Genomic DNA, 18,247 nt, shown 5'->3' with positions numbered 1-18,247 from the left:
TCGCTGCTGTGCAATCTTGGGTCGCGTGTAGCGGCCACAGTTGTCGGGGTAAGTCCACCTAATGTGTGGCCCCATCTCTGCAGTCAGCTGAGATCGGGGTCCCTGGTACTTCAACCCAAAGACCCTCAGGACCAAACTTGAGGCTTCTGAAGTCTTTCCTGGTGGACACATCTGATAAATCACATGTATATTTCCGATCCCTCATGGTCTAATAAATATATGAAGGCCTTAATGGGTCAGCCATGTTTTTGTGATCACCAGGCATCTTGTAAATCTGCCATTGAGAACTCACTCGATTGTTGGCCTCATGGCCACTTTTGCCTAGCGGAGCTCTCCCGTCTGGTCGTTAGACTGTGTAGGCCACGTGAGCCGGACGTTTGGTATCGCTGACACAATCTCAGATGCGTCTTTATGTCTTGCAGAAAGGCTATTGCCAAATCTGGAGCCCAGCATCTCACACCGTCATCCAGCGTGGTGCACATCGACTCGGAAACACAAATCCGCAGTACCGTGGACTGGACCGTGAGTATCCGCCATTATATTCCCATCCAATGCTATGCCATCACGTGAGTCCTAGATGCCTGAACCCTCACGAATTCTGGGTGTTCGATTCGGAGCATCCACCGCCCACCGGCGTTACCGGGAGCATAGTGGATGGCTGAGGTTCGCTGCCGAGTCGGGAGAAACAGGCTGCAGCCCCTAAAAGCGCATGGATTGGTGGGCGTCTCAGAAGTTAAACCCACATCAAAGTTATGGTCTATGTCGTCACTTTGAGCGATGGAGAACCTTTACCAACCTGTCACACATTTTCTTCACAGACCGGGACCTTTTATATGGTGGCGGCTCCGGGGCTGAGTTCAGCGAACACCCAACTCTAACTGGACCACAACTAGCTTCCATTGCTGCTGTTTAACTAATTAGATGCTGGTCTCGAGCAGCATTTAATTACATAGTTGTGAATTTGTGGCGGCCCCATCAGCTGCGCACAATTACAGGGCGCTGATATTTTATCATGGCAGCCGAGAGCCATGTGACGACAATTACAGGGCGCTGATATTTTATCATGGCAGCCGAGAGCCATGTGACGACAATTACAGGGCGCTGATATTTTATCATGGCAGCCGAGAGCCATGTGACGTGTACAACCCCCATCGCTGCCATCTTGGTACACCTATGAACCCCGGCCTCTGCCCACATAGATCATTATTTTGGATAAATCTGCAATATATTTATGCCACAACACTGAAGTATAGTACAAACGATCAAGTTTTAAGAAGGGTAAAGCAAAAAAAAAAATTCTAAGTATATTTGGAATCGCCGCATCTGTAAAAGTTTGAATGTTTGAAAACATAACATTATTTAACGCATAAACTAAATTACGTAACACAAAAAGTAAGCCAAAGACCAAGGAAGGAAAAAATGAGCGCAAAAATGAAAAATGATCCTGGTCTTTAGGTGGTTAAATAATCACTCGTACGTTTTCCACCTGCTTTGGGCACAACAGGAGAAATGTGTGCGTAGCCGCGCTGCCACGTGGTTGATGTTCAGCCACGCGTAGTTTAAAAAAACAAAAAAGTTTTATAATTGTAAAAAATAATAAAGTAAAACTTGCCTTGCCGCTCCTCCATTGTTCCCGTGCCTTAAATTCATGCATCCTCTACACAGAGATACCTCTGCAGCCAATCACTGGCTGCAGCGGTGACTAATTCAAAGCTGGAAATGCTGGGATGTTCCAGGCAGTGGGGATTGGTTTTATTGCTATTACTTTTACACTTTTTCATTATTGATTCACATTCACTGGCACGGGACAGGGGCAAAGATGACACGGAGCAATAGTTTTAATTATTGTTATTTTTTTTTTAATACAATTGAAAATCTTTCTTCTTCGGTTTCCTTTTAGTTCTTGTTTGATCTTGTTTTGATTGTTATCTTGTCCCCTGGAGCGGTTCACACGGTCCATCCTTCCTCCATAGGGAGCACGAGTTCTGTTGTGTGGCTTCTGCTGGATACTAATCTTTTGGCTGCTCTTAGACAATCTCGGACTTTGTGTTTTCCCCTCCAGTTCTCGCTGTTATTTTACTCCTTCCTCTCTGGGGACGGCTGCTGGACGTCTTGTCATTACCCTGAGTGTTTGGCTGGTGGGGGGCTTCTCTGGGGCAGGATTTTCCTTCCTTATCGGACCAGTGGCTCGGTTTGTACGGCCCAGGTTGCCAGGCAGTAACGTTTATCTCCAGACGGCTTCAGGTTGTGGTTTCCTGTGGCGTTTGCTGTTACTCCTGTTTCCTGTTTGTATTTTGGCCATAGTTTTATTATAAGTTTACACGGTCCCATGTCGGTCGTTTTAACAAAGGAAGCAAAGAAATTTTAATATTCCATTTTTTAATTCCAATTCTTTAATGTCAAGTGGCTAGTCTCTGGCTGCTTTCTTAATGGTTTCCTTCTCTGGTTCCAGTTATAATAAACAATGCTTCCTCTTAGATTGCTTTCTGCATTTTTTAGGTAGCAATGTTTTAAGAAGGGGGATATAGTAACTGTGGATATCTGGCCTGTAATAATGCTGCACTGTAACACTCCAGAGCTGAACTCATTATTCTTTCAGATAGGTCACACTGTACGTACAGTAAATTGCCTATTCTGAACTGATCCTGAGTTACCTCCTGTATTATACTCCAGAGCTGCACTCACTATTCTGCTGGTGCAGTCACTGTGTACATACATTACATTACTGATCCTGAGTTACATCCTGTATTATACCCCAGAGCTGCACTCACTATTCTGCTGGTGCAGTCACTGTGTACATACATTACTGATCCTGAGTTACATCCTGTATTATACCCCAGAGCTGCACTCACTATTCTGCTGGTGCAGTCACTGTGTACATACATTACATTACTGATCCTGAGTTACCTCCTGTATTATACTCCAGAGCTGCACTCACTATTCTGCTGGTGCAGTCACTGTGTACATACATTACATTACTGATCCTGAGTTACATCCTGTATTCTACCCCAGAGCTGCGCTCACTGTTCTGCTGGTGCAGTCACTGTGTACATACATTACATTACTGATCCTGAGTTACATCCTGTATTATACTCCAGAGCTGCACTCACTATTCTGCTGGTGCAGTCACTGTGTACATACATTACATTACTGATCCTGAGTTACATCCTGTATTATACTCCAGAGCTGCACTCACTATTCTGCTGGTACAGTCACTGTGTACATACATTACTGATCCTGAGTTACATCCTGTATTATACCCCAGAGCTGCACTCACTGTTCTGCTGGTGCAGTCACTGTGTACAGACATTACTGATCATGAGTTACCTCCTGTATTATACTCCAGAGCTGCACTCACTATTCTGCTGGTGCAATCACTGTGTACATACATTACATTACTGATCCTGAGTTACCTCCTGTATTATACCCCAGAGCTGCACTCACTATTCTGCTGGTACAGTCACTGTGTACATACATTACTGATCCTGAGTTACATCCTGTATTATACCCCAGAGCTGCACTCACTGTTCTGCTGGTGCAGTCACTGTGTACAGACATTACTGATCATGAGTTACATCCTGTATTATACTCCAGAGCTGCACTCACTATTCTGCTGGTGCAGTCACTGTGTACATACATTGCATTACTGATCCTGAGTTACCTCCTGTATTATATTCCAGAGCAGCACTCGCTATTCTGCTGGTGCAGTCACTGTGTACATTACATTACTGATCCTGAGTTACATCCTGTATTATACTCCAGAGCTGCACTCACTATTCTGCTGGTGCAGTCACTGTGTACATACATTACATTACTGATCCTGAGTTACATCCTGTAATTTACCCCAGAGCTGCACTCACTATTCTGCTGGTGCAATCACTGTGTACATACATTACATTACTGATCCTGAGTTACATCCTGTATTATACCCCAGAGCTGCACTCACTATTCTGCTGGTGCAGTCACTGTGTACATACATTACATTACTGATCCTGAGTTACATCCTGTATTATACTCCAGAGCTGCACTCACTATTCTGCTGGTGCAGTCACTGTGGACATACATTACATTACTGATCCTGAGTTACATCCTGTATTATAATCCAGAGCTGCACTCACTATTCTGCTGGTGCAGTCACTGTGTACATACATTACATTACTGATCCTGAGTTACATCCTGTATTATACCCCAGAGCTGCACTCACTATTCTGCTGGTGCAGTCACTGTGTACATACATTACATTACTGATCCTGAGTTACATCCTGTATTATACTCCAGAGCTGCACTCACTATTCTGCTGGTGCAGTCACTGTGCACATACATTACATTACTGATCCTGAGTTACATTCTGTATTATACCCCAGAGCTGCACTCACTATTCTGCTGGTGCAGTCACTGTGTACATACATTACATTACTGATCCTGAGTTACATCCTGTATTATACCCCAGAGCTGCACTCACTATTCTGCTGGTGCAGTCACTGTGTACATACATTACTGATCCTGAGTTACATCTTGTATTATACCCCAGAGCTGCACTCACTATTCTGCTGGTGCAGTCACTGTGTACATACATTACATTACTGATCCTGAGTTACATCCTGTATTATACCCCAGAGCTGCACTCACTATTCTGCTGGTGCAGTCACTGTGTACATGCATTACATTACTGATCCTGAGTTACATCCTGTATTATACCCCAGAGCTGCACTCACTATTCTGCTGGTGCAGTCACTGTGTACAAACATTACATTACTGATCCTGAGTTACATCCTGTATTATACTCCAGAGCTGCACTCACTATTCTACTGGTGCAGTCACTGTGTACATACATTACTGATCCTGAGTTACATCCTGTATTATACCCCAGAGCTGCACTCACTATTCTGCTGGTGCAGTCACTGTGTACATACATTATTTACTTTACTGTCATGTGAGGTGCAGCTTACATTTCCGTCTGTCACCATTTTTGTCAGTAGGGTGTGCCTTTGTAAGGTGACCCTGGTCCCATTTGCTCCTCATTACTGGTACAGACGGTTGATATTGGTGATTATTGCCTGGAAGTAATTTCATGATCTCTTCTCTCGTTGCAGGAGGCGGCTTTGTACGGCGATCACCTCTGGTTTGAGACCAGCGTGTCTGGAGATTTCTGTTACGTTGGTGAGCAATATTGCACAGCTAAAATCCAGGTATGTGCACTACAGGGGGGCACTACAGGGGGGCACTGCAGGGGGCACTTTATTCTGGTTGTGGAAAATGAATTGTGAGGGCGCTGTTATTGCTATGATAATGGTCTTCTGACTCCAGCTCTTTTATTGTGTGTAATGGAATCAGTACTCTGCCTATCCGATAATGTCAGGCGTGCATAAGGTTTCTCTTTTTTTCTGCCCCTGTGCTTTAGGCCCCTTTCACATATTCGTTTTTTGCCGTCCGTCACAATCCGTTGGCTCGACAAATCCGTCGCAGATTGTGAAAAACTGATTTGACGAATTTGTTTTTTCGACGGATCCGACTAGCGGATCTGGCTAATTGGATCGGAGCATGATCAGTTAAATAAACGGAATCTGTTTCCGGATTCCATCATTTGACGGATCCGGCGCCATAGGCTTCCATTCTAGCAAACGACTGACGGCAGCGCATCCGTCGCTCTCCGTTTTCTCAACGTACACAAAAAACGTTACTTTGTCCATTGTCTCCGGCCGCCAGACAAATAATTTTCGACGGATCCGGCGAACGACGGATGATACGTGAGGCCATCGTCACAATCCGTCGCTAATACAAGTCTATGAGGAAAAACGGATCCGGTGGCATCAGTTGCCTGATCCTTTTTTTCCCCACAATTCTACAAATTGCGACTGATGGAATAAAACTGATGTGTGAAAGGCGCCTTACACTGCAGTTGTTTCTGTTTTTATATTGCTACCTGCGTCTACACAGTGTCCCGATGTAAATACTTTACGGAGCCGAACAACAGGACTGTATACTTTGCAGTGGCCTTTTTCATTCTCATCCAAATCAATGGATTCTGTACGGGATCATTTTAGTTACATTTGTATCATTTCAAAAATGATCCAAAACCGGAAATATCTGTTGTCCGTGTGAACAGATCCTCACACTGCCGGATCACCCATAGACGCAGTTCCCGGCTGAGTGGTTCTGAACCAATGTGATAAAGTTAAACCGTCTGAATCCATTTTAGAGAATTCTCTTACACGGATCGTTCTATTACACGGGTTCACGCTCCGGTTAATTCTGTGTTTACCGATGGATGCATTTAGTTGTAGAACAAATGCCTGTATTAAAAGCCATTTATCGTGAATCCGGCCTCCTAGAAGTGTTCGGTGTATATTGTAGACGCTTGTAAATCATCCTTCTATGCAGGCAGCGATCTCCAACATCAGTGATCGTCTGTATCGTAACAATACAATGAAATAGTGTGCAACACCGCCATATTCCTGTACATTGTCAGATGTTCCTCTCTGACTTGCTCTCATTTACATTGCTCTTATACCGCTGTGTCGGTACAGAGGTCACGCTTCCCCGGAGTCTCTTCCCACTGGTCACCTTTCTGTAATGAGAGAGCGACGGTCCACAGTCAGGGTTCATCCCTCCCACTGTGAAGTCTATTTTAGCCCACGCTCCATGGGAAGCCTTTTGGTATTTTTTTTCTGTTTGCACAATTGTCAGTGGAGAAGTGCAGAACTGAGTTTCTCATTGTGCTGCCTCAATGAAGGATGGACGGCAGGGTGGGTGGACGGCAGGGTGGAGGGACGGTTAATTTGGATAGACGGCAAGGTGGAGGGACGGCAGGGTGGAGGGACGGTTAATTTGGATAGACGGCAGGGTGGGTGGACGGCAGGCTGGAGGGACGGTTAATTTGGATAGACGGCAGGGTGGAGGGACGGCAGGGTGGAGGGACGGTTAGATTGGATGGATGGCAGGGTGGAGGGGACGGCAGGGTGGAGGGACAGTTAGATTGGATGGATGGCAGGGTGGAGGGACGGCAGGGTGGAGAGACGGTTAGATTGGATGGACGGCAGGGTGGGTGGACGGCAGGGTGGAGGGATGGTTAGATTGGATGGACGGCACGGTGGGTGGACGGCAGGGTGGAGGGACGGTTAGATTGGATGGACTGCAGGCTGGAGGGACGGCAGGGTAGAGGGACGGTTAGATTGGATGGACGGCAGGGTGGAGGGACGGCAGGGTGGAGGGACGGTTAGATTGGATGGACGGCAGGGTGGGTGGAGGGACGGTTAATTTGGATAGACGGCAGGGTGGAGGGACGGCAGGGTGGAGGGACGGTTAGATTGGATGGACGGCAGGGTGGATGGATGGCAGGGTGGAGGGACGGTTAGATTGGAGGGACGGCAGGGTGGAGGGACGGTTAGATTGGATGGACGACAGGGTGGAGGGACGGTTAGATTGGATGGATGGATGGATGGATAAATGGTAGCATAGATGGATGGATGATAGAATAGGTCTGCCTGCCTGCTTGCCTGTCTGTATGTCTGCCTATCTGCCTGGCTTTGTCTGTCTGCCTGCCTGCTTCCCTGTCTGTATGTCTGCCTATCTGCCTGGCTTTGTCTGTCTGCTTGCCTGTCTGTATGTCTGCCTATCTGCCTGGCTTTGTCTGTCTGCCTGTCTGCTTGCCTGTCTGTATGTCTGCCTATCTGCCTGGCTTTGTCTGTCTGCTTGCCTGTCTGTATGTCTGCCTATCTGCCTGGCTTTGTCTGTCTGCCTGCCTGCTTGCCTGTCTGTATGTCTGCCTATCTGTCTGGCTTTGTCTGTTTGCCTGCCTGCTTGCCTGTCTGTATGTCTGCCTATCTGCCTGGCTTTGTCTGTCTGCCTGCCTGCCTGCCTGTCTATTCATCCATCCATCCATCCCATTTGTCACAATTTGTCCTAAACATAGATACATATATATATAAATCTGAATGGCTCAGCACCACCCTACATCTCCTCCCTGGTATCAGTCTACCACCCTACCCGTGCCCTCCGCTCTGCTAATGACCTCAGGTTAGCATCCTCAATAATCAGAACCTCCCACTCCCGTCTCCAAGACTTTACACGTGCTGCGCCGATTCTTTGGAATGCACTACCTAGGTTAATACGATTAATCCCCAATCCCCACAGTTTTAAGCGTGCCCTAAAAACTCATTTGTTCAGACTGGCCTACCGCCTCAATGCATTAACCTAACGATCCCTGTGTGGCCTATTTATAATAAAAAAAAAAAAAAAAAGGTTCCTCGCATCATGTTCTCATACACTTTATGCAGTTAATAGCCCTCTGTGTCTGTACTGCTACATACTTAGGCAGGTAACTGGTTCATGCAGCTTTACATGAACACCTGAGCCTTACACTATGGCCGGTCCGAATAACTAAAGCAATTGTTACCATCCACCTCTCGTGTCTCCCCTTTTCCCCATAGTTTGTAAGCTTGCGAGCAGCAGGGCCCTCACTCCTCCTGGTATCTGTTTTGAACTGTATTTCTGTTATGCTGTAATGTCTATTGTCTGTACAAGTCCCCTCTATAATTTGTAAAGCGCTGCGGAATATGTTGGCGCTATATAAATAAAATTATTATTATTATTATCTGAATTTTGCTGTTATTACAATAATTGCAGATGACAGTAGGCTTCACGCTGTGCCGCAGTAGAACACAGAGTGCCCCTTACAGTCGTGTCCTGTGCATATGAAGTGGTCTGTGCCCGCTGCGGCAGAGGGCATATAGTGTCAGCCGTGCAGGAAGCGGCCACTTCACGATAATGACTGCGCCTGATGGAAGAAACGCACATCCCTCTGTTCATCCACAAAGCTTCTTCCTCCAATTACATCTTGTGCCTTGTGTTCCTCTGAGAGATATGAGACGAGATGTCTGCGCTGCGCCCTCTCTGTGAGTCCCAATCACTTCTACGGAAGCTATGAAGCGGGGCATAACAACCCTCTGATGTGTATCCAAAGACCTGCCCTCCTGTGCCCGGCGCACTGAACAAACAGTCCTGTCTCAGCCAAACTCTGCAGTGGGGTTCGCCCATAACACATGGAGATTTCAGCTTGCTGGAGGAGGCGGTGCGCACCTGACTGTTCTGCTGACTTTCAGCTACTGCTGGGAGAACGCAGCAGTGGTCGGATACTAGGCAACGAGCCAGAAATAATAAAACTGTCCTATTCGCCTTGGCAGCAGCCGCCTGGCACTGGGTGCTTACGTTCACCTTGCACATCTTTTGCTAATTGTCCAAATTCTTTTATTTGCCAAATGTAGGTTTGTTAAAATAATTCTGCCCCCCCCCCTCCCTCCCAAAGAAAAGTACTAATGCAAAATAGTATCCAAAAACCAATGGGCTGCAGCGCTTGCACCTCCACCGGACGTCCACATTTCATCCTATGTAAGTGACAGTGAGCAGTCCTTTGGGGGCTTCTGATTGGCTGCAGCGCTCACACCCTCACCCAACATCCGCATTTCATCCTATGTAAGTGACAGTGAGCAGTCCTTTGGGGGCTTCTGATTGGCTGCAGTGCTCGCACCTCCACCGGACGTCCGCATTTCATCCTATGTAAGTGACAGTGAGCAGCCCTTTGGGGGCTTCTGATTAGCTGCAGCGCTCACACCTCCACCGGACGTCCGCATTTCATCCTATGTAAGTGACAGTGAGCAGTCCTTTGGGGGCTTCTGATTGGCTGCAGCGCTTGCACCTCCACCGGACGTCCGCATTTCATCCTATGTAAGTGACAGTGAGCAGCGCTTTGGGGGCTTCTGATTGGCTGCAGCGCTCGCACCTCCACCGGACGTCCGCATTTCATCCTATGTAAGTGACAGTGAGCAGCTCTTTGGGGGCTTCTGATTGGCTGCAGCGCTCGCACCTCCACCGGACGTCCGCATTTCATCCTATGTAAGTGACAGTGAGCAGTCCTTTGGGGGGCTTCTGATTGGCTGCAGCGCTCGCACCTCCACCGGACGTCCGCATTTCATCCTATGTAAGTGACAGTGAGCAGTCCTTTGGGGGCTTCTGATTGGCTGCAGCACTCACACCTCCACCGGACGTCCGCATTTCATCCTATGTAAGTGACAGTGAGCAGTCCTTTGGGGGCTTCTGATTGGCTGTAGCGCTTGCACCTCCACCGGACGTCCGCATTTCATCCTATGTAAGTTACAGTGAGCAGCGCTTTGGGGGCTTCTGATTAGCTGCAGCGCTCGCACCTCCACCGGACGTCCGCATTTCATCCTATGTAAGTGACAGTGAGCAGCTCTTTGGGGGCTTCTGATTGGTTGCAGCGCTCGCACCTCCACCGGACGTCCGCATTTCATCCTATGTAAGTGACAGTGAGCAGTCCTTTGGGGGCTTCTGATTGGCTGCAGCACTCACACCTCCACCGGACGTCCGCATTTCATCCTATGTAAGTGACAGTGAGCAGTCCTTTGGGGGCTTCTGATTGGCTGCAGTGCTCGCACCTCCACCGGTCGTCCGCATTTCATCCTATGTAAGTGACAGTGAGCAGTCCTTTGGGGGCTTCTGATTGGCTGCAGTGCTCACACCTCCACCGGACGTCCGCATTTCATCCTATGTAAGTGACAGTGAGCAGTCCTTTGGGGGCTTCTGATTGGCTGCAGCACTCACACCTCCACCGGACGTCCGCATTTCATCCTATGTAAGTGACAGTGAGCAGTCCTTTGGGGGCTTCTGATTGGCTGCAGTGCTCGCACCTCCACCGGTCGTCCGCATTTCATCCTATGTAAGTGACAGTGAGCAGTCCTTTGGGGGCTTCTGATTGGCTGCAGTGCTCACACCTCCACCGGACGTCCGCATTTCATCCTATGTAAGTGACAGTGAGCAGTCCTTTGGGGGCTTCTGATTGGCCGCAGCGCTCGCACCTCCACCGGACGTCCGCATTTCATCCTTTGTAAGTGACAGTGAGCAGCCCTTTGGGGGCTTCTGATTGGCTGCAGCGCTCACACCTCCACCGGACGTCCGCATTTCATCCTATGTAAGTGACAGTGAGCAGCCCTTTGGGGGCTTCTGATTGGCTGCAGCACTCGCACTTCCACCGGACGTCCGCATTGTGCTAGTGTGCGTCGGGTTAGCGTCGGGCGACGCAGCGGCGACGCACGCGTCATGCGCCCCTATGTTTAACATGGGGGACGCATGCGTTTTTGTTTGTTGCGTTTTGCGACACTTGCGTCTTTTTTGCCGCAAGCGTCGGACCAAGAAAACGCAACAAGTTGCATTTTTCTTGCGTCCGATTTTCGGCAAAAAACGACGCACGCGTCGCAAAACGCAGCGTTTTTGCGTGCGTCGTGCGTTGCGTCGCCGACGCAGTGGCGCACAACGCTAGTCTGAACGTAGCCTTAGACGCTTTTTATACAGGTCGATGCAAGGGGCTCGGACGCTCCTTATGATCGTGACGGAGAGCGATTGGCCCATTGACGGCCGGCACATAGGCCATTTTAATAATAATAATAATAATAATAATAATAATTTTTCTGTGCTTTTCCCACACCCTGGTTCTTGCTGTGATTTATAGTTCTGATTCTTTACAGTACAGCTATTCTGTGTATTCTGTCATCGTGTTGCTTTTTTTTTCATTAATGATATTTTTGTCTTTTCAACAGCAGAAGTCGGCGTCACGGAGGAAGTGCGCGGCGTGTAAGATCGTGGTTCACACTCCTTGCATTGAGCAGCTAGAGAAGGTGAGTGGTTTTGTAATTTCTCATCTAATCCCTGCGGAGACTTGTGTCTTCAGCTGAACTTGTGCTTTCCTTTCCAGATAAATTTCCGATGTAAGCCATCATTCCGCGAGTCTGGGTCTCGCAATATACGGGAGGTAAGGGCCACCGCTTATTCTCCTTCTTTCTGTTCTAGGCTGTCAGAAATCCTTTTTAATGATCATAGCGCTGAGATCCCCAGTGATCATCTGCAATCAGCGGCAAGTGGTCATTTTCCCTGCAGCGCCACCACAGGAGAAATGAAGCATTACACAGTTCTGATGTAAATCAATTGTACTTGTATTGCAGAGACATGTCAGGACCTGCAAAGCATACAAAGCTTTTTGGGGGCAACTATATGCCCACTGTAACCTATTCGCAAAATTTGATGTATATCATATATGTCACACATTGAGTTTGGGCGTATGGAGTGGGCGCAGAAGTTGAGCCTGCTTTATATGGGCCATGTATCGGCTGTTGCTAACAGATTTGATCACAAAGTACCGATGGGATGCCATTACATCCAGGTATCTACAGAGGACCCCCATTACTGCCATCTTACAATCCTATCATAGGAGTTAAATCCCCCTTATTGGTACTGAAACATAAACCTAAATGAAAAGTATCAAAAATTAACAACAATTACAAACCTAAAAATGTATCAATTTTAAAGTAAGGAAAATAGTTGGTATCTCCACAGCTGTAAACGTCTGATCTATCAAAATATATACATTTAATCAACCCGTACGTATAGAAAAAAAAACAATTAAAAGTAGAGAATTATAGGAATTGTTCCTGTTTTTCAGTTCATTATATGGTAAAATGAATACTGATTCTCATAACTACAATTTGTCCCACAAACAACAAACTGTGAAATTGCTAAATAGATGCAAAAATAAAAACCTTACATCTCTTGGATGAAGGGTGATATAATCTGGGCAGAAGGATTGCATCTGTTTTGTAGTAAATGCATTTTAATTACAGGTAACTGTGAGAAGTCCTTAAAGGGATAAATCCGTCATTATATATGCTGGGCTATATAAGGGGCAGGGTGTTGGCATGACGGGCACTGTGGGTGGTTGAACCATTTACCATGGAAGCTCCTTCCGCACCCCTCACCGGTCATGGACAACCCCCGATGAGTTTGAGCGTAAATATCTGCACCTGAAATACAATGAATATGATCATTTATTACTGATAAACAAGTTTTGTGTTTTTTTTCCCCATTTTTTTCTTGTCCCGTAGCCAGTGATTGTTCGGCATCATTGGGTGCACCGCAGACGGCAGGCGGGGAAATGCCGGCAGTGCGGGAAGGTGAGCCGCAGCAGCGATATGCACTTGTCTATACAGATTCAGAGCTGGGGCTGTTCTTTAGCATACATGTTTCTTAATTTCGTGTTTGAGTACGGTAATTAGGACCACGACTTGCTGTCAGTGAATAGAGGCATTATTATTATTATACACATTATTGATATCGGTGACCTTGTCCTGTTTATGCATTTGATCGTCTGTTGCAATGTATCCGCATGGGTAAGCGTTTTCAGCCAGTGATCTGGCCAGCTGCAGAGCAGCGCTTACATATGGCAAACTGCATGCAAGCGCTGCACTCCTTGCCTCTGCTGATAGACTGCAGAGGTGGCTGGTAACCGAGTGTTGTGAGCATGCTCTGTGACCCTCATTTATTGAATTCTATAGTGGAGTGTTGTGAGCATGCTCTGTGACCCTCATCCATTGATTTCTATGGTGAAGTGTTGTGAGCATGCTCTGTGACCCTCATTTATTGAATTCTATAGTGGAGTGTTGTGGGCATGCTCTGTGACCCTCATTTATTAAATTCTATAGTGGAGTGTTGTGGGCATGCTCTGTGACCCTCATTTATTGAATTCTATAGTGGAGTGTTGTTATCATGCTCTTGACCCTCATTTATTGAATTCTATAGTGGAGTGTTGTGGGCATGCTCTGTGACCCTCATCCATTGATTTCTATGGTGAAGTGTTGTGAGCATGCTCTGTGGCTCTCGTTCACTGATTTCTATGGTAAAGTGTTGTGAGCATGCTCTTGACCCTTATTTATTGAATTCTGTAGTGGAGTGTTGTGGGCATGCTCTGTGACCCTCATCCATAGAAATTTTATGGTGGATTGTTGTTATCATGCTCTGTGACCCTTATCCATTGAATTCTATAGTGGAGTGTTTTGGGCATGCTCTGTGACCCTCGTCCATTGATTTCTATGGTGGGAGTGTTGTGAGCATTGCTCTGTGACCCTCGTCTTGATTTCTATGGTGGAGTGTTGTGGGCATGCTCTGTGACCCTCGTCCATTGATTTCTATGGTGGAGTGTTGTGGGCATGCTCTGTGACCCTCGTCCGTTCGTTTCTATAGTGGAGTGTTGTGGGCATGCTGTGTGATCCTTGTTCACTGATTTCTATGGTGAAGTGTTGTGAGCCTGCTCTGTGACCCTCATTTATTGAGTTCTATAGTTGAGTGTTGTGGGCATGCTCTGTGACCCTCGTCCATTGATTTCTATGGTGTAGTGTTGTGGGCATGCTCTGTGACCCTCGTCCATTGATTTCTATGGTGGAGTGTTGTGGGCATGCTCTGTGACCCTCATCCATTCATTTCTATAGTGGAGTGTTGTAAGCATGCTCTGTGACTCTCGTTCACTGATTTCTATGGTGAAGTGTTGTGAGCATGCTCTGTGACTCTCGTTCACTGATTTCTATAGTGAAGTGTTGTGAGCATGCTCTGTGACTCTCGTTCACTGATTTCTATAGTGAAGTGTTGTGAGCATGCTCTGTGGCTCTCGTTCACTGATTTCTATGGTGAAGTGTTGTGGACATGCTGTGTGACCATCGGCTGAGAGGAGCTCAGAAAAAGTCCGATAAAAGCATTGCGGGATCTCCGCTCACTCCTTCAGGTGCCAGCAATACACAGAACAACTCGGAGGCCATAGAACACAAGCAGTGCACAATTTTTAATAAAACACAACTGAAAAAAATGATACATTCATTTATTTAGAAAGAAAAATTGTTCCCAAAGGTGGAAACCCCTTTAAATGCGCTGGAATATTGTGCAGGAATACACAGGATTTCCTTTTTTTGCATTATGTGGTGGCGTGGTAGAGGACATTTTTTACAATGGAAGCCCAGTATCTGTGTTACTTCACGTTTCCTGTGCTCGGCTTTTCACTGAACAGATTCATTATGACGAGGCTGATGGGAGCGGATCATTTGCTTGTGATGCATTGTTGTTTTCCGGAGTCGCAGGGAGCAGGTGTGAATTTGTCTCACCACTTCCTCCTACACGCGACATTACGACAGCGACGAGATTAATCACATTGTCTCCATGGCGTATTATCTGCAGATGTGTGAAATGTGTGTGAAGGTCAATTATTACAATGCACTCACCTTGACGGTCTCCTAAAATCCAAAGCCTCGCGCACACATCTGTATTATAGATCCTTGCTATACAGATGTGTAGTATGGAGCCTATAGGCAGCCATGGGCCCAGACTGGACCTTTGGGCTCCATTGCATGCTGTACTATGGAGGTATTGTCTCCTGTATGGATTGCTAGAATATGGTGCATTAGAAGTCGTGTGCAGCGGCCGAGGTAAACCTCATGGGGCAAACAATAGTTATGGCGATTCCATATAATTTGCAATAACTTTTGGGTCCACGTAAAATATGCGATCAGCCGATGAATGAAGTTATACTTGTTTACACGGGTCACTTCTTTTGAATAACTTTCTTGCTAATAGGTCTTAGCCATTTTTTCTCCACAACCACAGATACTGGCCAGGAGTAATGGAGCCGCCGCGGTCTTGTAGACGTGATCGGTTTGTTTTTTATGGCATTTCAGCTCGCTGAGTTTCCTTTGCTCTTTTCAGGGGTTCCAGCAGAAATTTGCCTTTCACAGCAAAGAGATTGTTGCTATCAGCTGCTCATGGTGCAAATTAGCGGTGAGTATTTCTGTCTCTTGTGTCATCGTACTAATATATATTGTAGCATAGCTGGGAAGGACCTGGTTAAATCCTAGCTCTGCAGGGTCTGGATTAATTGCCCCTGTAGGGTTTTGCTAAGAACTAGACAGTAGCTTCATGGAATGTCAGTCTACTGGATGTTGAGTGGTTTAGTGTGCTGTTGGTGAGTGACCAGCCAAAATGTGAGCTGTAGCGGAGAGAGAGAGACATGCCAAAGTCTGTCTCTGATTGGAGACTGCATGGGTCCTTTAGGAAAGCTGAGCAGTCTGTGTGTTGGAGCTTCAGAGAAACTTGTGTAAGCCTCAGCCTGTTCAGTGTGAACTGTGCCTGGAGTTGAGCACTTCTGTTTAGCGCTGGAAGCTCAGGCTGAAGGTGAAAACGAGACCTGGTAGGACTGTACCTGCTCTGTGTATAAAGTTTGCTCCTGGGGAAAGGACTGTACTGTGTTCGGGTGAGTCCGCACTGACATAATAATAGCTGTTTTGTGTGACCGATCCGGGGCTAGCTCAGCCGTGTTTGAGTAGCCAGGGTCTGTTCTGTTTAGTTAACGCCTGGACAAGGCCTGGATTTACGTTTGTTTGTTGTTTTTGTGCTGGGCAACCCGTGGAAAGTAGAAGAAACTGCACGTGTTTGGACCAAATCTATATTGCTTGTGTGAACGCAGCTCAGTGGAGCACTGAGAGATGGGAGCCATCTCTTTAAATGAAGTTGTGAGAAGGAGAACTGGGCTTCACAATGTCGGGGGCAGGTGGACTGCAGCTTTGGCCGGCGCTGCTCCTACTTCGCCTGTCCTGAGGGACCTAAGGAACGCAAGGTGACTGTGAATGGTGTCCAAGTCATTCGACTTAGGAAGTTTGGTGACCCTGGAAAGGGCCACACTTCTCCATGTGCTAGTCCCTTGGGTGGGAGTAAGGTGTATCCGATGGCGACACCAAGAGCTATCCCATGGCCCCAGGTCGACATATGCACAGACTTCGATTCTGTGTCCCACCAAGTGTAAATGGTCAAGGACTGGTTGCATGCTGTGGGCGGAAGTGGTAGTGTCGGGTATGCTGCCAGTAGTCGGCCGTGATGACAAGGTCATATGATGTGCGGTGATGTACACATGATGTAGCAGTGTGTACATTGTGTACAGTAGTTTGTAGGACTGTGTGCAGTGAGTTTGCAGCCTTTGATGTGTCAGCATTGGTAGTGCAGTGTGCACTGTGTGAGGCTGTGTATCTGCAGAGCAGGATGGTGATGGGCAGGCAGCTGAGCTTTTTGTGTAGTTTGTATATAGCAGAGCCGTGAGTGAATGTTGTTCCCCAGGATCTGGGAGTCAATAAGTTTTTTAGAGTGACCCCCTGTTGGCACTGTGGGTTGGCAGATGGTGCCCAATCCTTGGCTTTGGGCAAAGGAGGGGGATATGTAGCATAGCTGGAAGGACAGGGTTAAATCTGGATTAGATGCCCCTGTAGGGTTTGGCTAAGAACCAGGAAGTAGCTTCATGGAGTGTCAGTCTGCTGGATGTTGAGCAGAGTTGAGTGTGCTATTGGTGACCAGCCAAAATGTGAGCTGTAACTGACAGAGAGAGAGACATGCTGGGTCTCTCCCTGAGTGGAGACTGCATGGGTCAGCTAGGAAAGCTGAGCAGTCTGTGAGAGCAGCAGATCAAGGGGTGGAAGCTGCAGCCTGCTCTGTCTGTCTGCTGTTTAGTTAGTGCCTGGACAAGGCCAGGATCTATATTTGAGTTTGTTGTTTTGGTGCATTGCCTGACCTAATGCCTACTTGAGAGCGGAATTCCCTTAAAAATAGATATATATGTAAATGTGTGTGTATTATATTGGGGGGGGATCAGATGCACAATGTTGGGGCTTCTACACTGCCAAGATTTGCGTTCAGTTTGGCTAGGTTTTCCCGTCCGCATGCTGTGGCACTATTTGTAGAAAGGCCTCATTTTACTCGATAACCATCATAGGCGGCTGTGGCTTTGGCGGTAGCGTGGATTTCCAAACTATTAGTATGCAGTACCCTTTCTTTAATGTTATGTCTTAATGGGATTGTCTCAACTTGATAAATGGGTAAAGTTGCAAAGTTCTTACTTGTCTTTTCTCCCCCTGCAGTACCACAACAAGATCTCGTGCTTCATGCTCCACCACATAGAGGAGCCCTGCTCTTTAGGGGCTCACGCTGCTGTCATCGTGCCCCCCACGTGGATAATCCGCGTGCGGCGACCACAGGTAAGTGACCTCGTACTCCCTCCTTCTTGTCCTTTGCATTTCTCCAGTCCTTATGTTGTTCTCCAATTCCTTGCAGAGTTCAATCAAATCAAGTAAGAAAAAGAAGAGGCCATCTTTCAAGAGGAAGCCGAGCAAGAAGGGAGCAGAGGTGGGCTTCATACTATAAAATGGGGGTGCAGAATGGAGGCATTAAGTGTCTCAAGGCTCATTTTGTGTGATCCCAACCTTCTGGTCAGAGATATAGCGGCTGTGTCTGGGGGCCTGCTGCTACATCCGAAGAGGAGCAGAGACTAATAATAAGTATTACTGGTGCACCATGGAGGCCAATCATGAATACGACTATCTTC

The 18,247-nt window shown here is 47.1% G+C and overlaps 1 protein-coding gene across 8 annotated transcripts in view; it reads left to right on the top strand.

Annotated features, from left to right (window-relative positions):
* The window catches only part of DGKZ (diacylglycerol kinase zeta), a 172,992-nt gene that overhangs the window by 114,168 nt on the left and 40,577 nt on the right, over window positions 1-18,247 (top strand). For 6 of the 8 annotated variants that reach the window (XM_069740305.1, XM_069740308.1, XM_069740307.1 and 3 more), the window contains 8 exons: window positions 423-522; window positions 5,094-5,189; window positions 11,610-11,687; window positions 11,765-11,821; window positions 12,948-13,016; window positions 15,589-15,660; window positions 17,784-17,900; window positions 17,977-18,048. In XM_069740305.1, the coding sequence (XP_069596406.1) occupies window positions 423-522; window positions 5,094-5,189; window positions 11,610-11,687; window positions 11,765-11,821; window positions 12,948-13,016; window positions 15,589-15,660; window positions 17,784-17,900; window positions 17,977-18,048 (661 nt within the window). The remainder of the gene's footprint in view (window positions 1-422; window positions 523-5,093; window positions 5,190-11,609; window positions 11,688-11,764; window positions 11,822-12,947; window positions 13,017-15,588; window positions 15,661-17,783; window positions 17,901-17,976; window positions 18,049-18,247) is intronic. The other 2 variants (XM_069740304.1, XM_069740301.1) reach the window with 1 other exon arrangement.

The sequence above is a fragment of the Ranitomeya imitator genome, chromosome 9, assembly GCF_032444005.1.
Source record: "Ranitomeya imitator isolate aRanImi1 chromosome 9, aRanImi1.pri, whole genome shotgun sequence".
Taxonomy (NCBI): Eukaryota; Metazoa; Chordata; class Amphibia; order Anura; family Dendrobatidae; genus Ranitomeya; species Ranitomeya imitator.
The sequence above is the reverse complement of the archived record's forward strand: the minus strand, read 5'-3'. Positions and strand labels throughout refer to the sequence as shown.